We start from the raw sequence: 24,328 nt of genomic DNA, 5'->3' as shown, positions 1-24,328 counted from the left end.
TTTCCCTTCACCTGGGGAGCGCAATTAACACCATGATCTCACATTCTGTCCCACAGACGACATCTCACATTACTGCCTCGTTTAGTGACGAGACTCAACTCAATATTACCCAGAGCCTTGTATAAAAGCCTCACTGAAAAGAGCTCCATTAAAAGCGCCAACCAGACACGCTGTAAACGAAGAAGGGTTTTTTTTTTTAAGAGGTGTTGAGAGCAGCCGGAGAGAAGCTAGATCATTTGCAAGTACAGAATAGCCACCTGTAAATTTCAGGTGAGGTTCTCACTCAATCAGTCGCCTGAGGGAAGTGATAGACAGAGGAGGACAAACTTGGGCGCTAGCAACAAGGTCAAGACCTGGATGTGAAGGTAATCCCTTAGAGAGCTCATAGAGATAGTAAAAGCTGAGCAAATAATGATCCTCTCATGGACTACTTAATGCACAATTTGACGTCTTCAACATTACAACAACGACATGCCCAGTGATTGAAGACATAGATCTACAGGGATGCCACAGCAATAGAGAGACAGAGAGAGAGAGAGAGAGCATTTCCATTGCTAATCTCTTGCCTGTTATCATATCGATTCATATTTCATCAACATAAATGATCCCTCCATAACGAGCTCCCCAAGAGCTTCCTACCAAAAAAATGTAAGACTAATAATAATAATAATAATAATAATAATAATAATAATGAACAAACATCGACAACAGCATATTGATTCCCCGCCTGTATCATCATCCATAGCATTATCCAGTCAGCAAGTTTATCTTTGACAAAATGAACCCAACCTTCTCAGAGGAAAAGCTTTTACTTTGTTGATGGTGACACCAAGAGCAGAGATATGGAAAGAGAAATTTGTATCTAATCTACTTCCATGACACCCTCTGAACTATCTGGCAGAATTTAGATCAGATGGCAGGTTGCAACATCTCCTGAGTTTGACAATTAGCATTTCCCTAGTGGATTTCTTTTAACCTCGAACCTTTGAGGAAATTTGCTAATTAACTTTTATTTTGTAAACATGTATCGGATATTTTTCTCCCCTCAGCACATAATCTCACAGGTCTGAATTTCTTGAAAAAGAAGCATTTTCACTACCATGTGGATTTCTTTTCTGTTGGAGGAAAAAGGAAGTGAGATGGAGGGAGTGGGGGATGTGGGGAGGTGTTAATTCATAAATGGAGTATTATTACTTTTACCACCCGCCAGAAAGAAAGAGAAAATTTGACTTTTATTTTGTAAACTTTTTATTGGATTCTTTTGGGGGGTTTTTTGTGATATTGTTGGACGACGGAATCCAGAACAATTGAGCAAAGGAAAGAAAGGAGGAACTTCATCTTCATCATAGTGAAGATTAGATTTTTTTTTTTCCAGAGTCAAAACTACTAAACTCGATTTGAAAAACTGAACTTATAGAGAAAAAAAATAGTCGCAGTGCTGAGGGTAAACTGTCTTTAGTACTAATTCAGCGATTTCAGCTGACATAATGAAGTTAGTGTTTAAGATATGTGTCTGAAAGTGTATTTTCAGATTAGAGTCAGGGTAGAGCTTTGTGTAACAATGCTACACAAACTTTTTACATTCTGTATTGAAAGACGTAGTCTAATTCCTTGTGTTTTAGTGTCACTTTTCTTTTCAAGTCACCACAAACTGTACACCAATTGCTGACAGGAATTTTTGCTGATGGTCACTGTGTCTGAGAACAATGCAGTTTACTGGAGTTTAAATGCAGTCATATGTTAATTACCACTGCATTGAGAAAACACTGGAATTTTGGGAATACAAAAATGCTGGCAGGTCTCTGTATCAACAGCCTTGATTTGCACAAGAAGTTAGAATTATTGAATTTTGGAATGGAGTAAAGTGATGTCTGATTGGGAAAATTGTAAATCAAGACCTGGATTGAATCTATCTGGATTTCTGGTGCATGTCATCAGAAATTTGGCCTTTATGACCACCCAAAGAGTCCGTTCCTCAAACTAACCCCCTGACCAAAGGCTTTAGTATGATTTATTTTCTCAGATGAACATAGATATTTGCAAAAATACTAAATGATACTAAAGTCTGCTTCAAAAGCATCCTCACTAATCTTAATATCTCATGACGGTAGCAGCAGAATGTCAACAATTGTGTCTGCCGATTTACGGAGATCCAATTGCATCTAATTGGGAGGAACTTCATCCTGCACCAGGACAACGATCCAAAACACACTGCCAACACAACAAAGGACTTCATCAGAGGTGGGAACAGTGGAAGGTTTTAGACTGGCCAAGTCAATCACCAGAACACAACCCGATGGAGCAGGACTTCACCATCTGACAAGGACACTGAAGTGATGACTGAAAGAAGTTGTGGTACAAGCCTGGAAAAGCAACACTAAAGAAGATTGGTGATTGGTCAGTGGGTTGCCAGCTTGATGCAGTTATTACAAGCTAAGGATATGCACCCAAAAAACAACTGGGTGGTTTTCCACCAAAAGGTACCATCTGGTTGTAAGGATCAGGAAATAAAAGCCAAAATCGCATCATATTTGTCTTTTGATCCCAAATGTCTTCAGTGTGTAGGGAAGAAAAAAAAGAAAAAGAACTGGCCTTGCTGTTCCAATACTTTTGGAAGGGAACTGTGTGTGTGTGTGTGTGTGTGTGTGTGTGTGTGTATATATATGTAGACCAGGAGCTGAGCTGCTGCCATCCTTCTATTATCTAATCCCTTAAACTGCCAAAATAGGCAAGCCAGCCATGAGGAGCGATGTATTGCCGCTCATATCTGTCACATATCCAGGAAAGAGCACTTCCAGCAAGCCTTCACACACTTCAGAAAGCTGCTGCAGGAAGAACGTGATGCCACAAAAAAAAGTGCACCCTGTCAAAGTCATCTCACATAGAGCTTTCGCTGTAACAGGGACCTGATGCGCCAGCACTACTCAGCCGAAGTTAAAGACTTGCCTTTAAATCATGAGCAAATGCAGACTGTAATTAAGTCTCCCTTAATGGAATACCTTGACCTAAGGTTTCAGCAAGTGACTACCAGTGAATGAAATATAACAAGGAACAGTTAGCATGATTGCATTTGCATAATGCTAACTGGTCCGTACTAGCTTTAATTACAAGCGTTAGCCAGACTCTCTTTGACACCAATGGAGTCCAAGGTAAGTAGATGGCCTTCGTGATCAGCAAACTCATTTTCAGCTCTTGGATTTGGAAGGAAGCAACTTCCCGAGTAGCAGATCAGCATGCACCACCTGGCTTCTGCTAATCAATTTACATGGAACTAAACCAGAGGGTCAGACCAGAGTCTTAACCCGAAACGTACAACTTTGAGCCCATGCGGTTTGCAGCAAAGGCGAGCTAATCGCACCATCATACAGGAAGGCGCTCGTCCGGTCTACGTCTGGAAAAGTTGCAAGAACGTGCCAGTGAAAGCCGCACCCACATCTCAGCTGGTGTCACGATAACAAATTGATCTGACCTCTGCAGCGGAGACACTTTGATGCATAAAAATCTATTCATGCGCTGTGCATTAATCCATTCTCTACTCCCGGAGACGGCCATGCAAAACTGCAGCCATTAATATTCATGAGGCAAGGCGGAATTACACACATCGCTGATAGGGAGAGGGTTACTCGTCTGGCAAAGAAGTTGCACGGTGTCACAAACAAGTCAGATTCACTGAGGATAAGAAGATAAATTGGCAATATGTTGTGGAATATGTGCTGAATGACATTAGGAATAACAAACATGTAAGTATGGAGTCTGCATATCAAATTAGGGATGTGGAGGCAGTTGTTAAATTTGAGTCGAGAAAAGGAATTTTCGTGGCTCATTCAACTAATTATGTGAATTCTGATGGGAACCAGAACTAATTTAGGAGTTTCACACACACTGGGAGTGAATACTTATGCAATCACACAATTACATTCAAAAGTTTGTTTACTTGTACAAAACATTTGCATACTACACTGATTTTTCCATTTCTCATTTCAATAATAGAGTATTTTTAATGTTGTTTGAATGACCTGCCATTAGAAATAAACCAGGGTTATGATGTCACAACTGTGGCGATATTTGCATACGATCATTAGCATGGCTCCACCCAATCAATCAAACTCAACCAAAAATTGCAAAGAATTGCACTCACTGAACTCATTTTTTTTTCCCTTTCAAAATTTTTGTCTAAATTTTAGCGATGACTGTTTTTCCACAAAATTTTGCCACTAATGTTGCATGTAAATGTTTTCCGTAGGCTTGAAATAAACAAAGGTTTAAGTACTAAAACCTTTTTAGTAATTTTTTTTGTTCTTTGTAAAAAAAAAATTAAAAAAAATAGTTTTACAACATTTCGTGATGTCCACAAAGCTGAAAAAAGGCAAAACAACAACTAAATAGCTAAATCTCATCTCCTAACATAACGTGCTAAATCCACACTAGCTCTTTCACCTGTCATTGACTAGCTATAGATGTTTTGGACTGCTTTTGTTCAAGTAATTCTTATGAAACTATTGCTTTGACAAAATTTATAATGTTTGCGTGTGCAGATTAAATAACCAAGCGATTTCAACATAGATGGTGTAATTCGTAGATTAATTGCATTAACTGGTTGCCAGTTGTACGATTTGAAGCCGATCACATGGAAGTTAAATGCAGTTAGTTTTCCAAACTAACTTTATTTTCTGTGAATCACTTTTCCTCTACAAGCAATTTTATGAATAAATTAGTCAAATTTTGAGAAGACGCTCAATTTTTACTCAAAGGCTACGGTTTCATCGTCTACCACAGATCCGAGGTTCGGAGTGTTTATGTAGCATGAGGGGAAGTACACAGCAATATGATTCACGATTCTGAGATTTCACAGTAATGTTTAAGACTTCGTTTATGAGTCTGTGTTCAAACCCCTGCCACTATTTGACCCCAGCTCCAGGCTCCACAATACACTCGATAATGCACGACCCTGAGCTCCGGCCCCGACTTCCTAATGAAAGATGGAAGGTACAGGAAAATGAAATTGCCTCCAGCTTTGCTTACACGGCAACAAAAGATTGATTTCATAAAACTCATGAATATAAATGGAAAACCTTTGACGTTTTAGGGCGAATCGAGACAATAGTAGGAGTATGGCTGGGATAGAATATCAGGACGTAACCCGTCCAACTTCTTTATTACATACTGATTGGATTAGAGCGGCTATGATTATACATGATGCCCGACATTTGTCCGGGAAACTTTGGTTCATCAGTTGATACAAAGTACTTGGGGACGATATAAAAATTCATAAGTGATTCTGCTATCATCCATATTTATGCTTAAGGCTAATAAATCATGCATATTGGCAACAGGATCAGATTTCACAGGCGTACATTAATCAACTGCACCGGTCAGGCACTCGCATAGCAGCACACACGTAATTAAGGGGAATATTATTTATACGCTGCACGTCATGTTTATATCATTCTGTACCATTTAAAAACAAGGTGGATGACAGAAATATCTAAACGCTTTCATGTTCACTAATAAACCTATATATATATATATATATATATATATATATATATATATATATATATGTTTTGTGTACAGAGAAAGTCCGGGTGGTCAGAATTTTTCCTGCCAAGCACCTGGGCTGATGATTTTGATTTCACAAGTGTGATTTTTGAAGCAGTAAATGGCCAGAAGCAGCCTCATCAGATCTACAAGGAACTTACAGGAACACCGTTACAGTTACAACTACACTGCCATCCAGAGGGCAGTCAGGGTTAATGCTTTACTGCTGATCACATGCTGAGGCTGTATGACGGCACTCCGTCCAAGCAGGAATGTTAACAACGGGTCAGTTTAAACAATTTTAGAGTGGGAGTCTGGATCACAGTGGATCTGGAGCTTATGCCAAATAAGGAATAATTTGACTTATAATAAGGAGCTTATGCAGGAACACTGGATGCTAGACACAGTGGAGCAGCAGTACATCATAAGAGAATCACACACACAAATACATGCTTAAACGGTGGAAATCGTGAGCAGTTTAGTTGCTTGCTTTGTTCTGGAGTCAATCATGGTGGAGGAGGAGCTTATCGGGGCAGGGCCCATCCTAGAAACACTAGGCAAAGTAGGCAGAACTTGGCCTATGAACAGTGGGCTGAGTTTGTCCCAGGAACAGTGGGCGGGGTTTGCCCTAGCAAAACTAGGCGGAGCTTGTCCTAGAATCAGTGTGTGGAACGCTAGACGGAAAGGCACCCTCCATATGGGCACCATGTCATTCAACAAACATTACATATACACTAGATTAACATACATATAGTAGAGATCAGACATTTACTTTTTTCTTTAATGTGATATCATAAAAAATGCATTATGTATTTTATTTGGTACTCCCCTGAATAACAGATGTTTACTTATTCTCCACAAGACGCAATAATACTTGAACTGACACAAATGAACCAGTTCAAAAGTTTACACACGCTCAAATCTTAATACTGAATGTTACCTGGATGATCAAAGACTGCTTTTATGTGTTCATGAAGCTCTTGTTTGTGCCAAGTAGTTAAACTCCCTACTGCATATTTGAAACCCTTCCAGTAGAAGCTAAATGATGTTGATCCATATTTCCGTACTGAGGACAACTGAGAGACTCGTAAACAACTACTACAAAAATTTAAAATGTTCAGCGATCCTCAAGAAGGCAATGAGATACACTAAAGAGCCGGGAAGGGAAGGTGGTATGAACCTTTGAACAGGATGATCAGTTTAAATGATTATTGTTTTGTCTTCTGGGAAGCATGCAAATATTCTATGTAGTGATCATCCTATACAAAAGTTTACATCCCTGCCCCCACGGGACAGTTGGGTGTTTATTATATTCTTATTAATTGAACGGTGAGGTGTTCTGAATATAAAATGATCAAATATTATCTTTAAGAACTAACATAGTGCTAGGCAAATTATGAGCTTTAGTTTATGTTGCTTTTGATTTTCTTCTTAGAATCAAATGTGGCCTAAGAACTGATGATTGCATGAACACCTACAAACATTTGAAGGAAACAAAGAAACATAGACAGGAAGTGCAGTGGAGGAGGTGTATAAGCTACAGTAGCTAGTGCACAGACCTGACTATTGTGTGCAAGCATCATCACAGGAGCGTGAAGTTAAATTATGTTACAGTATTTAAGTCTGTTTTTTCCCTTGAACAACTGAAACATTTGAGGGTGGATCAATACATTGAATTTAAATATCTCTACATGATACTCATTATATTTCTTAACCATCCGACAGCAACCGAGGAGTCGATTTATCACTAAAAAGTCTACATATGAACAGATGTCCAAGTGAGAATGAGATTTATTCCCATCACTTAGTACTTATCGAAAAGGAGCAATTCCTTTTTCATTTTAATTTTTACCTGATTAAAATGTTAAGTTATTTTGGTTACTTTTATAACATCTGGTGTGAAGAAATACAAAATAAATAAAAAATAAATAACTATCACCACAGCACCCCCTGGTGGACTAAGGATGCAAAACAAACCACTCGATACAATTCCTTGCTATTCATAACCTCCGTTTTATTCCACATTTACTCCACATATACCACCAAGACATGACTAATAGATAGAGAAAGTTGCTGTATCAGCACTTGAAGCAGTACATGGTATTTACACTCCTTTTGCAGGTCTGCACATGGTTTTACACTTCAGGCACGGTTGTGCGCTTTCTCTCTCGAAAAGACGAGAAAGTTGCAGAGATCTTTACACAAATACTGGAGACAGCTGGCGTTCAGGGCCGCCTCTGCAGTCTCTTGACTTGAAAAGCTGGATTTAGGCCAGAGCTGGTGAAATGAGCCGTCTGGGGAACGTTTTCCTCAGACTGGCTGAATTCATAGAATAATTTGTACGGTTCGTATGCGGGTCCAAAAATATAGCGAGTTCTAGCAACAATATATTCCGTTAACACTAGTCAGTACATGTACAATATTTTACAACCTTAAAATACTTATATATAGAATATTACTGTCTGTTTATTTATTTTTTTATGTTACATGGTCAGAATAACTGGTACAGGCTGTGCACCACAGACCGTCCACGCATGCCCATCACGACACGGCAATTTACTAATAGTTGGACGTCGATGCTTCGATGCAATCTTTTCTGGGGGAAGGGGGGTGGGGTTACAGATAAATCATGTGCACTACTCCACGTTCCAGTAACACTTTCAACACACCCTCGTCAAGTATAATTAGTGGCCACTTGGAGTTAAATTAGCTCAGGAACTCGCTAGCTAACTACGTGTCATGTATGGCATGTGGATAGTTACTAATGTAATGCTGATGATAAAACTCAAATCGGAAGTGTTTGATAGATGAAATAGATTATTGCTTTCCTTAATTGAGCTTTGTCCAGCCATTTGTATATTTATATATAATATATATATTTGAGGGTGTGTTAAAACCGGAACCGGGAAGCAGTCCTGTTCTGCCGTCTGTACGTGGTGTTAGAACCCATGCATGGACACATTCCTTGTGGGCAGGGGACACATGATGCGAATCTGGAAAAAAGCTGTCTGGGCTGTAATGATGACAGCAAGTTGGGATGAAAGGAGAGGAGGCTGGAATGCTAGAAAAGGACCATCAAATGAGGAAGGAGTGAGAGAAGGGGAAAAGAGGTGTTAGGTTCCTGTGTCATCTCCTAGTGACATGCGGATGGATGAGAAGTAGCCGGCGATATATATGACCAGCAAAACCTCCATATGGAAGGTTGGAATGCATAAAAACAGTACACTTCATTCATCTGCAATCTGGATGGAGAACTGGGGTGTCAAAGAGAGGGGAGACAGACAGAAAGAGAGACAGAGAGAGAGAGAGAGAGATGTTGCAAGTAGTAGTGAGCGGTTATGACTGATGATCTGCTAGACCAGCTGTTCATTTAAAATAAGGTATGGTCCTGTGAACGTATAAATTACTTAAAATTTCGGTGATGCCATAAAAGAAAGAAAGAAAAATTCATTCGTGCACGCAAAAATTTTGTGCCTTTCCATTTTTCGTGTACTCTCAACCCGTAACCCTTTAACAACAGCAAAGCAACAAATCCAACCAATTGGCCGATCATGATCATGTTGCACGTGTGATGACGTTTCCTTAGTTCCCTGATCACACCTGTAATTGATGCCCATAAATGGAAGAAAAACATTCGATCCTGTTATATAGGACCCCTCATTAAATATGCATAGAGACATTATGAAGAGACGTTAATTGCAGCATTAGTGCTTGGGACACGAGGCGAGACTAAAGGACACGAGTTGAGCCATCGTTCAGTCACTAATCAGATCGGAGAGTTATAAAGATAAAAATAACATTCAGGTCTATTTCTGTTTGTACTGATGTTTATGGCTGCACTGAATCGCTTATTAACTGTATAACGCAAGCTACTGCAGGTAAAATTAGTACAAATCATTGCCTTTAATGACGCATAACATCCATATATACAAAATAAAAGCATCCATATTTTCAGAACGTATTATTATTATTATTATTATTATTATTAATAATAAGGTGATATATGATTAGTAAAGATCCAGAAATAGAAAAAGCGTCACATCCGAGCTGCCTGCTGTGTTCACGCACACAAAAAAGGTTTGTGCATACAAAACGTAAAATGCCCTGGTTATTTTAGATTCAGGAAATAAATGAATAAATAAACGCTGTTTATTTCTGTAACTACTAACAATGAATAGAGAGGTATTTATTCAGTGTGTTGGAGTGTTGTGTCATGCTGAGTAGTAAACCTAACGTTTATTTGGTTTGTTGTTTACACTAGATTTGCATATTCAACAAGAAATTGTCACTTTAAGGACATTGAGTGATGTTTAGTGGGTAAAACATGCATTAGGTAAGATTTAAAAAAAAAATATATATATATATAGGTCTCTAACGTTAAATGGGTGGAGTTGAATATTTGAGCCCGCCTCTATTCCCAGCTTTTTATGCTAAGCTCTGCCCCAAAAACTTTCGCCGGTTCATGTTGGCTTGAAAGCCAAGTTCTACGACTCTGTAAATGTGCAAAATTCTCCTCGACATGATTTAAGAGGATGTGCGCAGTGTTAGAGGGCGTGGTTATAAAATGACTGAGAGGAAGTTCATCCAAATATAAACGAACGCCTTCTTCGGGTTTTTTTATTTGCCTACTAAACCTTTAACTGTTAAACATCTAACCCGGAAACAGAGGTGCAATCAATACCTTGTAAAATCGAAACAGCATCACATTTGTCCCCATAGCGTGCTCGAAATCTGTCTGTAGTGCTCACTACTAATTGCAAATGCTCTTAAAGCTCTTTGTTTGTGGGCAAATGGAATGTGTGTATCTCAAAAGTGCCCTTTGAAAATACGGTTTGTTAACATAGGTTGTTTCTAAGGGAGGGGGAAAAAAAATCATTATGAGGTTTTCAATTTTACCCTGGGTAAAGAGAGGAGGAGAAGGAGAAAGAGGATGGCTGTAGCAGGAAATGTTAAACTTGGAATCTTCAGAACCTCAGGAAAAGAAAAGGGAAAAAAAGAGGTAGCTGGTGACACTTTCATGGAATTATTTCAGTTTTTTTTTTTTTTTTTTTAGATGCGCTAAGACTGAGAACGAGCTCATGTTGTGCACATCTATGGGCTCATGGAGAGGTTCTGGAGGAAAAGAAAATGAGAATGAAAGAAAAATCTGCATGCGGTTCCAAAATAGTTGTAGAACTTTTTTTTTTTTTTTTTTTTTTTTTTAAGTAAACAAACAGCGTGCAGAATTTTCTTTTTTTTTTTCTGTATACATTTTGGACTCCCACCCACCCACAATACACACGCACACACACACACACACACACAAAACTTTCCTGCAAAAGTATAAAAACAATATTGTTTTTAAAAAAAATCATATTTCACGCAAAATGGCTTTTAAAGCAAACTTAAATAAACTGAAATAAAAAAAAAAATAGGGTTAAATGATCAAAACTCCTGCATAGAAACTTTTACCCTCCCAAAAAGCGATAAAATAAACTGACCAGCGCCTCACAGTAACTGCGTCATGGTCAGTACCTCTGTTAGCACCATCCTTCTTATCTTTTAACTTCAGCGTAACACCGTCAATGTAAAAGACACGTCAAGTGAAGGATGTGGCTCTGATGACATCCCAAGACGCTGCACAATAAAACTTGTCTGTGTCAATAAATAATGCATTAAATTCCTACAGTCATACTTCACTGGATATGTAGCTTTAAGGCTTGGTAACACAAAAAAAAAAAAAAAAACGCAACGACAACAAAAACAATCACAATCTCGTCACTGACCGCAGGTAATCTCATGGCTCTGAATCCAAAAGATGACAAATCTACGTAGAAACAGCTATACAGAGATCTATAGTCAATCGCTTAAAAACCATCTGAGCGTTTTCGTTAAACACGGTAAACTTAAGGATCTATAAAGTCTAAAGTCAAGCAATTCACATTACTGCACTTTGCCCATTAAACCTGACTCAACGTTGCATCTAGAAACACAAAGCGCTAAGTTTTCCATGTGCCCCACTGCAAGGTTTCACTCCATTTCTGCTACAGCACATCCGAGCCCTTTTTGCTGTTGCAAAATAGAGTAAAAAAAATAATAATAATAATAAAATTTTAAAGAAATGTTGCATGGAAAACCTTGGTTCAAAATTCAAGATTTAAACAAAAGATTTCAACAACAAACCGTGTTAATATTAAAACAAAATACAAAACCTAATTAAAAAGAAAAAAGAAAACAAATTCTTCTGGGAGGCTTTGCGGGGGCTTTTGCTCACTCGTTTTGTTTTTTTTTTTCTCTCTTTCTCCGAGGGCTGGAGGAAAGTTTGACGGTCACACAGTCACACAGTGCTGTCCTCCAGAAGAGGCTCGAAGTCCTCGTCGCTGCCCGGAAGCGGTGTGTTGGCGTGCGCTCCCGTCAGGCTGCCGCTTCTCTTCAGCTCCTGGCACGTCTTGGCACCCGCTGTCGGCCGTTCTGGGATGAACAGTGCCACGATGAAGGCTGCCAGCACCGTGCATGCACCCAGCAGGAAGGGAGGGCCTGGTATCGCCACCCGCTGGCAAACAAAAATCAGAAAAACTGTCGGTTTTAGTGATGACACAGACGGCTGATTGACACGGGCATCAAGACTTACACACAACCACTTTCGTGCTTACGATAACGTTATTGCAATGGGGCCAGGATTTTTTTTTGGTTATTAACATTAACATTTTTTTGGTTATTAACATTAAATATTGTCAAAAAAATATTTGTGCCCAAGCTATTAGCATATAGCTTAGCATATTTGTTTTGTTCAAATAAATCATACTCCTTTATTGACATTCTTGTTCACAACCCTTGAAACAGTCATTTAGCTGCTCTTTAACTTTTTTTTTTAAAACACATACACGCAAATATTATACACTATAATTATAAAATGTTTTTACACATCTCTCAATGGCTGACGATAGAATTTTCTTTTGGTCATAGCTGAATTAATTCACATTAATTAATTCAATTAATCTTTTCCAAATCAGGAAGGCGGAGGTGTGTGGAAACACTGACAAAAAAAAAAAGTGTGATTGTCAGGAAATCAAATTTTCAAAATCAAGGAAATCAAAGAATCTGAGTCACAGTCAAAAAGTTTAAGCGGTACTAAATTCTCAAACAAGGATCCAAAAGGCGTGAGATTTTCAGGACGATCCTTCGAACTAAAGGCGTTAATCCCTACACAATAGTGAACTGATGATCTTGTAGCACAGCCTCCATGTGGTGTAGGTTTCTATTTGTGTTTGTCATTTGAACCTGTGAGACCAAACACATGGACAGCTGTGTATAACCCTGGAGGTGTGAGTCAAACACGTTAAATCACTAAACCACTCAGTTACACCAATCAATGTAATTAATGTCAGAAACAGGAACGTCATTTCTAACTAGGACTTTTGCTTATCTGTGAGAGGGTTTGCTTTCTTGGCTGGATTTATGATTAATCTGAACAGTGATGACGAGTAAGACATCTCATCGAGATGAAACACCAGCACACGAGACATTCTGCATAGTGTATTATGATGTTAACACATTTTTTGTGTCTTATTGCACTGAACACCAAATGAGACAAACATCAGATTCCAATATAATTCTAAAATGCTCAGCGAGTTTTTATTGTACCTCGCGTCCTGACCAAGTCGACGCTTGACGTTTACGAAACTCAACATGAGGAAAAAGCTCTGGGATGGCTAATAAAATAGTAACGCTAGACATGGGTGGGCATGCCAGCAAATGTTAGCAATTTCACGCTTCCCACTCACGTCCTCATACAAGCATCAGTGAATTATTATGAGTGAAGTACACAGGACTGCTCGCTGCTAGAAAGAAGAGGGTTTAAAAGAGTTCAACATCACAAGACTGGTCAGCACTTGCAGCATAAATCATCAAAGATCAGAGTTCAGTGTAAATTTAAACCTACTCACATGCATAATTATACACTATCTGCTATATAAGTAACTTAAAGGTGAGGTAAAGATTGACTGCTGGATTCCGGCCAAAAGTTTTTTTTGCTGTTGTTGAAGCTCTGTACTATAAGCCTTTCAACAGAAACTGAGGTGTGTTCGTGAAGGTTGGCTAATACAGTGACCATCTGTCCTTGGCCTATATTTGGACCAGGCCAGGACAAAGCAGTCCTCGGAAAAGCAGATTTCGTGTCTAGGTCCAGCGTCTACAACTAGAGAAAGAAAAAACACAACCCTACTCTTTGTTATTAGGTTTGAGGGCAACAAGAATGTCCTCATGCTGGACTTTTTATTTGGTTGGCGGACAACTTTGATTTGTCCACTTCTATTAAACCTCAGCGGCTAAAAATATTAGCATGTGTGGGGCTATAAGTGGCTATGTGTAGCATGTGTGAGGCTATGAAAGACAAAATTTACACTTCATATCCATCTACACGCTGTTTGTTTATCCTTTGCTGTGGTGTTTTCGTGAACGTGTGTGAATCTGGAGTTTTCATGAAAGGTCTGGCAAGCACTCACCTCATTGGGAGTCTGAAGAGGGATGTTGTAGTCCGTCTGGATTGGTGCAATTCCACTCAGCTCCACATCGAAGAGGAAAAAGATGAAGCCGTAGAGCGCCGGACCCAGGCCGTTACACAGGCCTCGGATGCCTGTGATCATTCCCTGCACTAGCCCTACAGGAAAAGCAAGCTAATGAGTATGCTTAATCCTACTATCAATCTAAATAACTTCTGTTCCTCAGCCTCCATTTTATTCCATTCAAAGCTGTGATGCAATAAAAAATGTGCTAGCTCGAATGTTCTTTTTAATAAGTGAAAACGACATGGCTAAGAAGCATGGACGCACCTTGTTGGTCTGGATCGGCGCTGCGAGATACGAGTGCACTCACTGCAGGAAAGGTGATGCTGGACATGGCTGCCACGGCTCCAGCTGCCCACATCATCCTACACAGTTACACAAGCACACATCAGGCACAAAGTGGAAAGCGCCGGTCACCCTTCATGCTCTGAATATGCAACCTTCAGTCCGAGTTAACACAGATGAGCACACAACACACACAATACGTTTCCAGAAAAAAATCAATACAGAATTGTAAAATCACAGAGGTGTTTAAAGTGTCACAAGCATTGTGATTTATGTTTTGCCTCAAACATGATGATTTTCAGCTTTTGTGTCCTGCTGCGTTACAGCTGACATCATCTAAGACGATGTTGTTTAAGTGAACAAATAAATAATCTACTCCTTGCTAAAATTAGACAACAATTGGATTATAAACATGCATTTCAACATACACAGTAAAAAAAAATTTCAGAAGCTACAAGCCTTGTGACAGAAATAATTAGAGGACTCAGTTACTGTGTAACATGTACCTGAATGAATCTGATGTAATGATGATAATATCAGAAATTGTTGCATTAACCAATGAGAAGAAATCATGACTGGAATTTGTGGTTTATGTGAGCCTCTAACAGTGTATGTGTGACTCACTCACCATGGTTCTGATCCAAAGCCGTACCACGCCAGCTGTAGGATCTGGAATCCAAGGCCCAGCAGAACCGTGTTCTTGTTCCCAATGGTTCTCATTAGCAGCGTGAGAAAAAGCGTCTGTCAGGAGGTCAAGAGCAAACGACAGTTTAAACCAACTGTGGAAGCTCACAGGTGCTTAGCTCGGTGTTAATATTTTCACTAGAGACAGCAGTGAAAATCATTAGTTATACATTATTTAGGAGGTTTCAGATTTAGAACTGAAGTAATGCAAGTTTGGATTTGAAATGAAGTTGCAAATACAGTGCTGAGCATAAATATTCACCCCCCCCCCCCCTTCAACCTTTACATGTCGGAGTGTAGCAAGCTGAAACAATATTGCACTAGGAGACGACACAAATCAGTATCTCGTGCATAAAAACAACAAACATTATGGTTGTGTCTGCATAAGTATTTACCCCCTTAAATAAGTCACATAACTGCTGAATGTAGGCCACTTGTGTGCAGTTAAAGTGTTATGCAATCCTTATAAATAGATCTGGATCTTGTGACCCAGAATTGGACAAAATTCTGGGATATGATCAGGTTATAATGCTTAGAAATTATTTTAATGTCGATAAAGTTTATTTTCTGTTCCAGGGTGTAACACTACCTAATGTATAAACAGGGGGGTGAATACTTATACAAGGCACAGTAGTTTGAGAACAAAAGAAAAAAGATTTTACAAGGCTATAAATCAGGTACATTAAACCCTGCGACACTTTGTGTAGGGCTTGCAAAACACAGACGTCTAATAAAAATCGGCATTTGTTCCACAGGTTCTGTTTTATGCAGTGCTGTGGGGGAAAAAAATGCCTAGCGATGTAAGATGATGTGCTTTAATATTAACGTGTTCCGCTGCACAACCCGGACAACCGCAGCAGGAGTGTGGATGCGTGTGTGCGTTTATCAGCACAACTTTAATACCACTCTGTCAGTTTGTTTCATTGCCAGTGTCACTGTCGCTTCATTTACAGGCACGCTTCAGCAGCTCTCCAATGACTGAGCGATGTTCTTCAAAAAGGGCAGTGTTCCCAGATCGGCGTATTCAAATAGATTTCCGCCCATGTGCCATCACTCAGCTCCGACACTCCAATCTTATAAAAATGGCTTTTGTCTGCTGGCTGAGTCAAAGTTTACCTTGTACGATATTGGGCTATCAGTGAACACGATTCAATTACCACTACAGCTTATTAAAGAGTGACTTTCTCAAACAATGAGACAGCACAAAATCCTTCACACACACACACACACACACACACAGAAGTCTCGTCATTTAAGTACCTGGGCCACGATGGAGAGGATCCCCACCACTCCGATGAACACGGCGATTGTAGTGGGTGAGAAGTTAATGACCTGTGATATAAAGAAACAAGAGAGATGGAGAGACGCAGAACTGTATCAGTGCTCTCAGGGAATATCAAGACAAACTCCTTTTGACAAATAATAGCCTGTGTTGTTCCCGTAAGATATAAGGTGGGTAAAGGAAAATCTATTTGAATTGAAAAATGTAGTCGAGATCAGATTCAAGCTTTAATAAAAAGTAAAAAAAAAAAAAAAAGAAAGAAATGGGTGAAAATCTATACTGCCATTGAAAATCCATGTACACCCCTTAATTCACATGAGCGAGCAAGTGAATGAGTGTGCATGTGTGTGCGTGTATGTGTGTGTGAGAGAGAGATAGCGATTTCTTTTTTCAGAACCTCATGCTGAAAGCCGGTCGAAGGCAATAGCATAAGCAATCAGTTATCTAATTGCGAGGACAAGCGCTCCTATCACTCTACAGAACATGTTAGATGTAGACACGAGAGCCAAGACACTAGTCAAATGCTCGTCAGAGAAAATAGTCGAATAGTCCGATGTTTAACTACGCTGTGGTGTTTGTATCATTTTGGATCAAGATTGCTTGAAATATGGTAACATTCTAATAAAGAAAACAAAAGAGACAGACAGCTAAGGGTTAAGTCAAACAATCACTCTTTATATCCATGGTGATGAGAAATGCATTCTTAGAAGGCACAACAGGTAAAACTTGTTCTATGGTTATATCTTGCGCCATTCAATAAGATACAACAGCACCAAACCACATCAGGAAGTTCTACTATATAGATCAATCCAAGTATCACACTGAGACTCACCTGTCGTAAATACAGGAAGAAGCTGGAGTACTGGCCAGCCTCGGGTAAGTAAGACAGAAACACCGTGATGCAGATGAGAAGCACAGTCGTGTCCTTGCCCACTTTCCTCAGAGACTGCAACAAAAGTACAAATCATTACCCAGCAATCAAAACGGGTTCAATATCTCTCGGTGAGACCGTGACGAAAACGGCACTGATGTGCGTCATGTTTCGGAGAGCCAATTAAAATTTTTAACAGCTAGACGCCATTTAAGAGGCTGCCAGCCCATTAGCAATAAAGCCGAAGCTAATCTGCAAATATTGATTATATGAGAGTCATAATGGCTGCCTGAATCACTGTGGTTATTGTGCGAATTTTTTTCTTCTCATGTATTACTGACTACAACCAACATAAAGTTCCCGGGGAAAAACGAGCATTTAAGGTTGACTGCTGCTCTTCTGAGCATGAGTGATGGCTCAACACTCACTGAGGTCAATGACAGAAAAGGGGGGGGGGTTGTAAGAAATTCAAATCATCTTTCTGTATCCAGGAGAAGTTTGGATTTCTCTGCACGAGAACAATGGGAACGTTTTTTAATAATCAAGATGTTGTGAAATGCTGTACACCATGCAATGTTGTGTAATAAAACACAACATGCTGTGTTGTTACAGGAAAATAATTAATGGCGTGGTGGGTAATAATTTATTAAAGAACGACATTTAATGTGGTCATCACTTATGTTATAGTAGCTACCAGCATTGCCTCACCAGGCTCTTTTTCTTTTAATACAACAAAAAAACTTGCTAAGAAAAAGAAAAAGTGCTAATGTCCTCTAACGTACTCTCTAATTAAATCTGAATATCTGCTCGAATCACGTTTTTGTTTGGTTTTTCGTTTAAATAATTGCCATGCGTTTTATTACTCTGGCTGTTCGTGTTTGCCTGTACCGTATGTCTACATGCCGAGACAGATGAACAGATAAATATCCAATCAGTGAGCGCTAAAGATAGGGACGTTCAACCATGTTTGCAATGTTGGTGTCAGATTTCACACTCTAACCATGGAGAGCGGTGAAGCGAGACAGAAATACGAAGAAGTACGAGAAAGATATCTGTGGTGGGTTTCGGATTTGTTGTCGACTATGTTGCCGATAAAACTGAAACGGTAAACAAAAAAAATGACTGTGTGCAAGCACTGTTACACACGAGTTACATACTCAAATGGAAATACTTCCAACATGACCACACATCTGACCCAGCAATATCACTGCCTGGAAGCAGGATGGCACAGGAGGTAACACAGTCATCCAAAAAGCAACAGTCCCTAGCTGATTCCTTCCAGCATTCATACCCAAACGGTTCTGAGAGACCAGTTCAGTGGTGCAGTACGGGTATTCACTGCTAAAGATTTGCAGCCGTTTTCGGTGATCTAGGCTTTCGACACCTTATAAAAGTGCTTGACCCGCCATCACAAACTTTTTTTTGCACCGAGGTTATTCCCGACCTCTACGAAAAGACGCGCAACAAAATCGAAAACGAATTGGCTAAAGCACAAAGCCTTGATCTAACAACAGATAGTTGGAGTTCACAGGCAACTGAGAGTTATCTCACGGTGACTGTTCAGTACATGTCAGATTGGGAAATAAAGAGCGCCGTACTCCAAACCTATCCCCTGTAAGAAAGTTATACAAGCGCTAATTTGGCAGAAGAGTAGACAAATGCAGTGAATACATGAAAGTTGAGGAGGTCAAACATGTTACTTCCAGTAACTACAGATATTGCGCAAATATTGTGCATGCAATTCATGAAGCTGACGTGCTGTGAGCTGCCACTGTTCATTTTTTATATATATTTATTTTTTACATCTCACTATTTTCAGTACACTATGAATGTGGACAAGTTGATTTTTGCAATTAGGTAAAATAAAGAGAATGGCAACTGACTGTTCCTGTCACCTAAGCAAAGAATAATGGAAAAAACACTTTACTTTGCCAAGCCATTAGAACCGAACCGAAAACCATGGTTAAAAAACCGGGGTGCTTATTGAACCGTGTGTTAACTGTATTGTTGCATCCCTAATATTTACTGTACATAATGTGAAATGTTCTTACTAGTTGGTTAGTTTGTACAGCACACACACTACACGAGGTGATCACTTTGCTAAATTGCATGCTAGTAAAGTTACTGATTTACAGCGAATGGATCAGCCTGCTCCCAGGAGATCGGCGCTCCCCACGTGTTCAGTCTCATCTTGTCGGGCAGCGACTCAGGGACGGCCAGCAGGATGAAGCAGATATCTGCCAGGGCGATGAGCGTAGCCACCAAGACCACCAGGTTATCCCCGTAGTTGGCAGAGAGGTAAGCGCCGATTGCAGGGCTCGTCACCAGGCTTGCTGCGAACGTGGCGGACACCTAGAAGGAGAGCAAGGGAGAATTACAGCGTTAACAAATCAGCTAGATTTACTAAGTCATATGATCCAATTAGGATATTATGGGGTAAATATAGTTGAGTTTGAGATGGTAGCTTACGAGTCCATATGCAGTGCTCCTCTCCCGCTCCTCAGTGACGTCTGCTACATATGCAAAGATGACCGAGAAGGTGACTGAGAAAGCCCCGGACACTGAGATCATGGCAAAGTACCACCTGAAAATTCAAAACAAAGAACCTTAAATTTAAATACATATCAAACTGAGTATACACACATGGATAAAGTGCAAAAATGACCAAGAAACTGAAGTAAAATTAAGATGTAAAACAATAATTATAATAAAAGGTATTTCATTTGCTTGACTGAAAGGATATATTATGTATCTAAAAATAATCAGTGTATTAACTGTCAGTAGGTGCAGCAATTTTGGAACATCTTGTGACCTTAATAACTAAGAAGGATAAAAACGTAGTATTTTAATTCAATTTAGTACCACATTCTTGAGGATGGTTAGAACTGTTCTCTGTACAGCTGTGTAATCCTCTCAAAACAGTGACCATAGGAAGTTCCAAAAAATTTGAAATGACAGTTAAGACTACAGGATGATGCTGAAATTCATCACTGTGATCACCATTATACCACTCATTTAAGAATATAAAGGAAAAAATGTCAAACATGTCAGACAATTATTTTAAGTTTAGTCTGAAAGCCACAAGCCGATCTGACTGACAAATCAACCAACTGCAGACTTTTTCGATTCCAGTCACATGATAGTGCTGGGGGACTCGCCACTAACCACTTTAAAACACAACCTGCCTACCGGACACTCTGTTGGTTTGGAGCTTATGAATAGCGACGTCTGTTATGGTTGAAGACGGTCATAGCGGTCTGACGGTTGTTAAAACACGAGCAAAATGATTCAGTCCCTCCAGGATTTCGCTGAGTTTTTTGTGATGAATGCATGATTTTGCTGCAGACTGATGAGATTTGACTATCAAATTTGTGATGAAATTTGACTATCAAATTTGTGATGAAATTTGACTATCAAATTTGTGATGAAATTTGACTATCAAATTTGTGATGAAATTTGTGTAAGAAACCTGCTTAATATTTGGGAAATTGCAAGCACAGGATTCTTCTACTAAACCAATACCAGGACACACATGTAATTACTTTGACAGCTCTACTCATTGTCAACGCATGTGACCAGAAGAGGGTTTCGGCTGAATGCCTGTTGTGATGTCACATGACATGTTTTGGCCCAAATCTGTGGAAAATCCTTCTTTGGATCACCAAATCGCACAGTCCTGGAGGGTCGAATTATTTATGACTGGATGGTGGAGGGTTCAAAATCCAACGACTTACAGAAACTTTGATTTGATTCTGCCATAATTCTGAATAAAAAATGAGGGTGAACAGCATCTTCATAAAAGAAAATAATAAATTAAAATGTACAAACACTGCTTTGCATATTGCAGAGGCCTGAGTTTCCCTTAAGACTCAATGATGTATTCAGTCCAGAAAAAATTAGGAAATAAAAAATATAGAGAAAAGAAAAGAAATTGAGAACATACACAGAGAAATAGAGAGAGTGAGTGAGAGAGAGAGAGAGAGAGAGAGAGACATACCAGGGGCTGAGTCTCATCAGAGGAATAGGTGCGCAGGTGAAAAACACAGTCACCAGCAGAAAAGATCTCCTGCCCCAGACATCTGATAACGCTCCGATTAATGGAGCGCTCATGAAAGACAGCAAGCCCTGGAGACACAAACCACACTTTAAGCCAACAGACTAGCCAGAGGTAGTCACTAAAAATAATTCACACCCTTCAGCCTCACCTTCACTCCCTGAATGAGGCCGTTCATCAGGAATGTGTGCTGGGGGAATGTTTCGTGTAGCACCTAAATCGAAAACAGGAGCTTGTCAGTAACGTGTCGGGAAGAAGCAAGGGCTGAGATGAAAGACAATTAGTGGAAGAAAACAGACTTACAGTAAGCATTGGTGTGGTGAGCAAACCCCAGGCAAAAAACTCAAGAAAGATGACCACCACTGCATGGTACACACTCGGCTTCCCGATTCCTTGCTGCATCTAAAAAAAAAAAAGAGAGAGAGAGACAAGAAATGATGAATTGCTAAAAACAACTAAACGGCTGGTAGTTACGATTAACAAAATTAGACAATTGCAGAAAATACATTTTGACCACTCCAGAGATCTGCTTTTCTAATTCTTGTGTATATACATGCACATTAAAAAACACATTGTATAACCCTGTATCTGTTTTCTAGCACTGAAATAAAATACGACTGTAGATTTATTAAAAACCACAAAGAGAAGAAACAAATGTTCATACTAACGTGTAAGGGCATACTAACCAGTTTAATCATGCAAATAGACAACTACAAATATCATGGTACTCATGTCACTTTAATCACATTACTAAATATTGCAGTACTATTATGATTATTACATAATAGTGTATAGTAATAGTGTATTATTATTCTAATAGTGTATTAAATGATATCATACAACTGTGACACAAAGTGATTGATTTTTAAATGATTACTAGGTACATTAACCTACTTTTCATTTCCCCATCACTGTAGTTTACTGTTCATATTTATCAAAAAAAAATCACACACACTGACAAGGTGTAATCTGATGAACTCACAAGATGTGATTATATTAAATATCAAACAAAAAAATAGTGTTTTCATAAAGAATTTGATTCATTACTAAAGAAAAAAATTATGGCCAGTGAATAATTTGTGCAACAAGACACAAACATAAGGATACGAGATTAAATTAGGAAACATTATCATTAGAATTGTATAAGAATAAATAAGGTATCGGTTCAACTGATTCATTAGAAAAGGAGTCGGTTCCAGAGGACCACAGGATGAATCAAGCGTCGCTGTTGCTGTTACGTAACCCAGTGTGCCGCTAGCACTATTGTCAATGATAAAGCGCGTGGGCAGCAAAATAAACTGTCTAATATAATTATATGTATCAAATGCCTCAAAATAATGAAATCTATGTAATAACACAACATTTTACTCCATACTGAAGTAATGTTTTCCTGACCGAATGTCCAAAATGGTGACAGTAAAGAGCTAATAAATCAGCCAACAGGCTAGTTGTGTGCTAGTGTGCCATTTTAACGTTAGCTATTAAACAGCCACACTAATTTAACTATATATGGGGAAACTGTTATTTAATCCAATAGGTTTTTAATATAACTACAAGTTAGCTAGCGCTTCAGCTAGTAAGGCTGGAGGAAACACATCAGCTGCGTATTTCCCCCAATCCGTATTCCGAAAATCCCGCCTCCTCTACTATGATTGGCTAGTGTTCAATGGTAAGTCACCTTTGATTGGACAAGTCCGATTTCTGTCAGCGCTCTGCAGGTGCTTATTAGCCAAGAAGGCGGTATATGTCGTAAAACGGGTAGGAATGGCTAACGCGTCAGCTAAGACAGCTGGCTAGCTATCAGGCTAACTAGTTACATCACAGATTACAATTTCTTCGCTTGTCAGTAGCTAACATTAATGAAATAGTCTTACAGGGTTAATAAAACATGGTTATATTCGCTTACCGGGTTGTTGTCATCGTTCTTTATTATTCTCTTGACCAGCACAACACGGTTAGTCCGTTTCGGTTCTTTCCCTGCCTGAGCCATCTCATCACATCTCATATTAGAGACATAAAAGCCATGTTGTGTGCATATCTTCTCTCCTCCGGCTCCTTCCAGGATTCCTCCGTGTTTGGCCTCTGTAGGCTCTTCTATAAAGATGTACAGTGTGCGTTTTAGTTCAGCTGTAAAATGGAGATGTTGCGGGAACGTTAGCTCAGCAGCGGAAGTACAGTTTATTTTAATCCCGGCTTTCCCCCCGTGGAGAGGATTATTATTAGAAACAGCTCCACCGTGCGGCCATTTTAATGAAACACTCCACAGCTGCTCCTGAATCAGTAACAGGTTTGTGGAAAAGGAAATGCTTGTACACAGCCAGCCCTGTCGGCTGATCTGAGTTCAGCTCCCACTCGAAAACCCCTCCCAGTTACTTGTTTTCTTTACGTCCAAACATGACTCTTAGCGCCAAAAAATGTTTTTTTGTTTTCTGTTTCCGTCATCACAACCTACTGCATGACAACAGCATGGGTGTGGGCACGTGGTTGGCACAGGGTGGCAGCAGTCACCCTTAAAATAAACTCTGCCACCTCAGGTACCACCCCAACTCTTTTGTTGTCACATATTTTTCATCTTTGTCACAGATTTTGTTTTTTAAATAGCAAGTAGTAGCATTAGAAATAGCAAGAAAAATGATTTTTAAAATAGCACACTTGTGAATAACGTTTGAGAATCAGTGAACAACTGTGGCATTGATAGATTAATTCTGTGAGTCAAACTCACTGTGAAAGTGTCATTGCTATTAAACAGTGACACTATTTAAGAGAATCTGAGCCATAATGATGATCTTTTATATGATCTTTTATTTCGTTGCTGGCAACCACCTGGGATAACATCGCAACTGCATAGAAACACCCTAGCAACTACCTGGTACTCCATAGCAACCACTAATGACCCACCAGGAATCCAGTAGCAGACACCAAGCACCACTCATTCAACCACCTGCCCTATAGCGACTACTTAGCAACACCCTACCAACCACCTGTGATAATGTTTTAACTGCCTTAGAAACTCCCTAGTAACCACTTGGAATTACATTTTAGCCATTAAAACAGCACCATATGAAACCACC

The 24,328-nt window shown here is 39.4% G+C and overlaps 1 protein-coding gene across 1 annotated transcript; it reads right to left on the bottom strand.

Annotated features, from left to right (window-relative positions):
• Positions 1-7,531: 7,531 nt before the first annotated feature.
• On the bottom strand, positions 7,532-23,447 carry mfsd14ba (major facilitator superfamily domain containing 14Ba). Its single transcript, XM_058411983.1, has 12 exons — positions 23,164-23,447; positions 21,561-21,659; positions 21,409-21,471; positions 21,201-21,328; positions 19,673-19,787; positions 19,337-19,555; positions 17,165-17,278; positions 16,311-16,382; positions 14,995-15,107; positions 14,349-14,446; positions 14,022-14,176; positions 7,532-12,070 (listed from the first exon to the last, which is right to left on the bottom strand). Exons 1-12 carry the CDS (start codon positions 23,260-23,262, stop codon positions 11,855-11,857), a joined length of 1,491 nt encoding a protein of 496 aa, XP_058267966.1. The 5' UTR covers positions 23,263-23,447; the 3' UTR covers positions 7,532-11,854.
• Positions 23,448-24,328: the final 881 nt, after the last annotated feature.

The sequence above is a fragment of the Hemibagrus wyckioides genome, linkage group LG16 (assembly GCF_019097595.1).
Source record: "Hemibagrus wyckioides isolate EC202008001 linkage group LG16, SWU_Hwy_1.0, whole genome shotgun sequence".
Classification (NCBI taxonomy): Eukaryota; Metazoa; Chordata; class Actinopteri; order Siluriformes; family Bagridae; genus Hemibagrus; species Hemibagrus wyckioides.
This window is presented reverse-complemented; position numbering and strand designations above follow the sequence as displayed.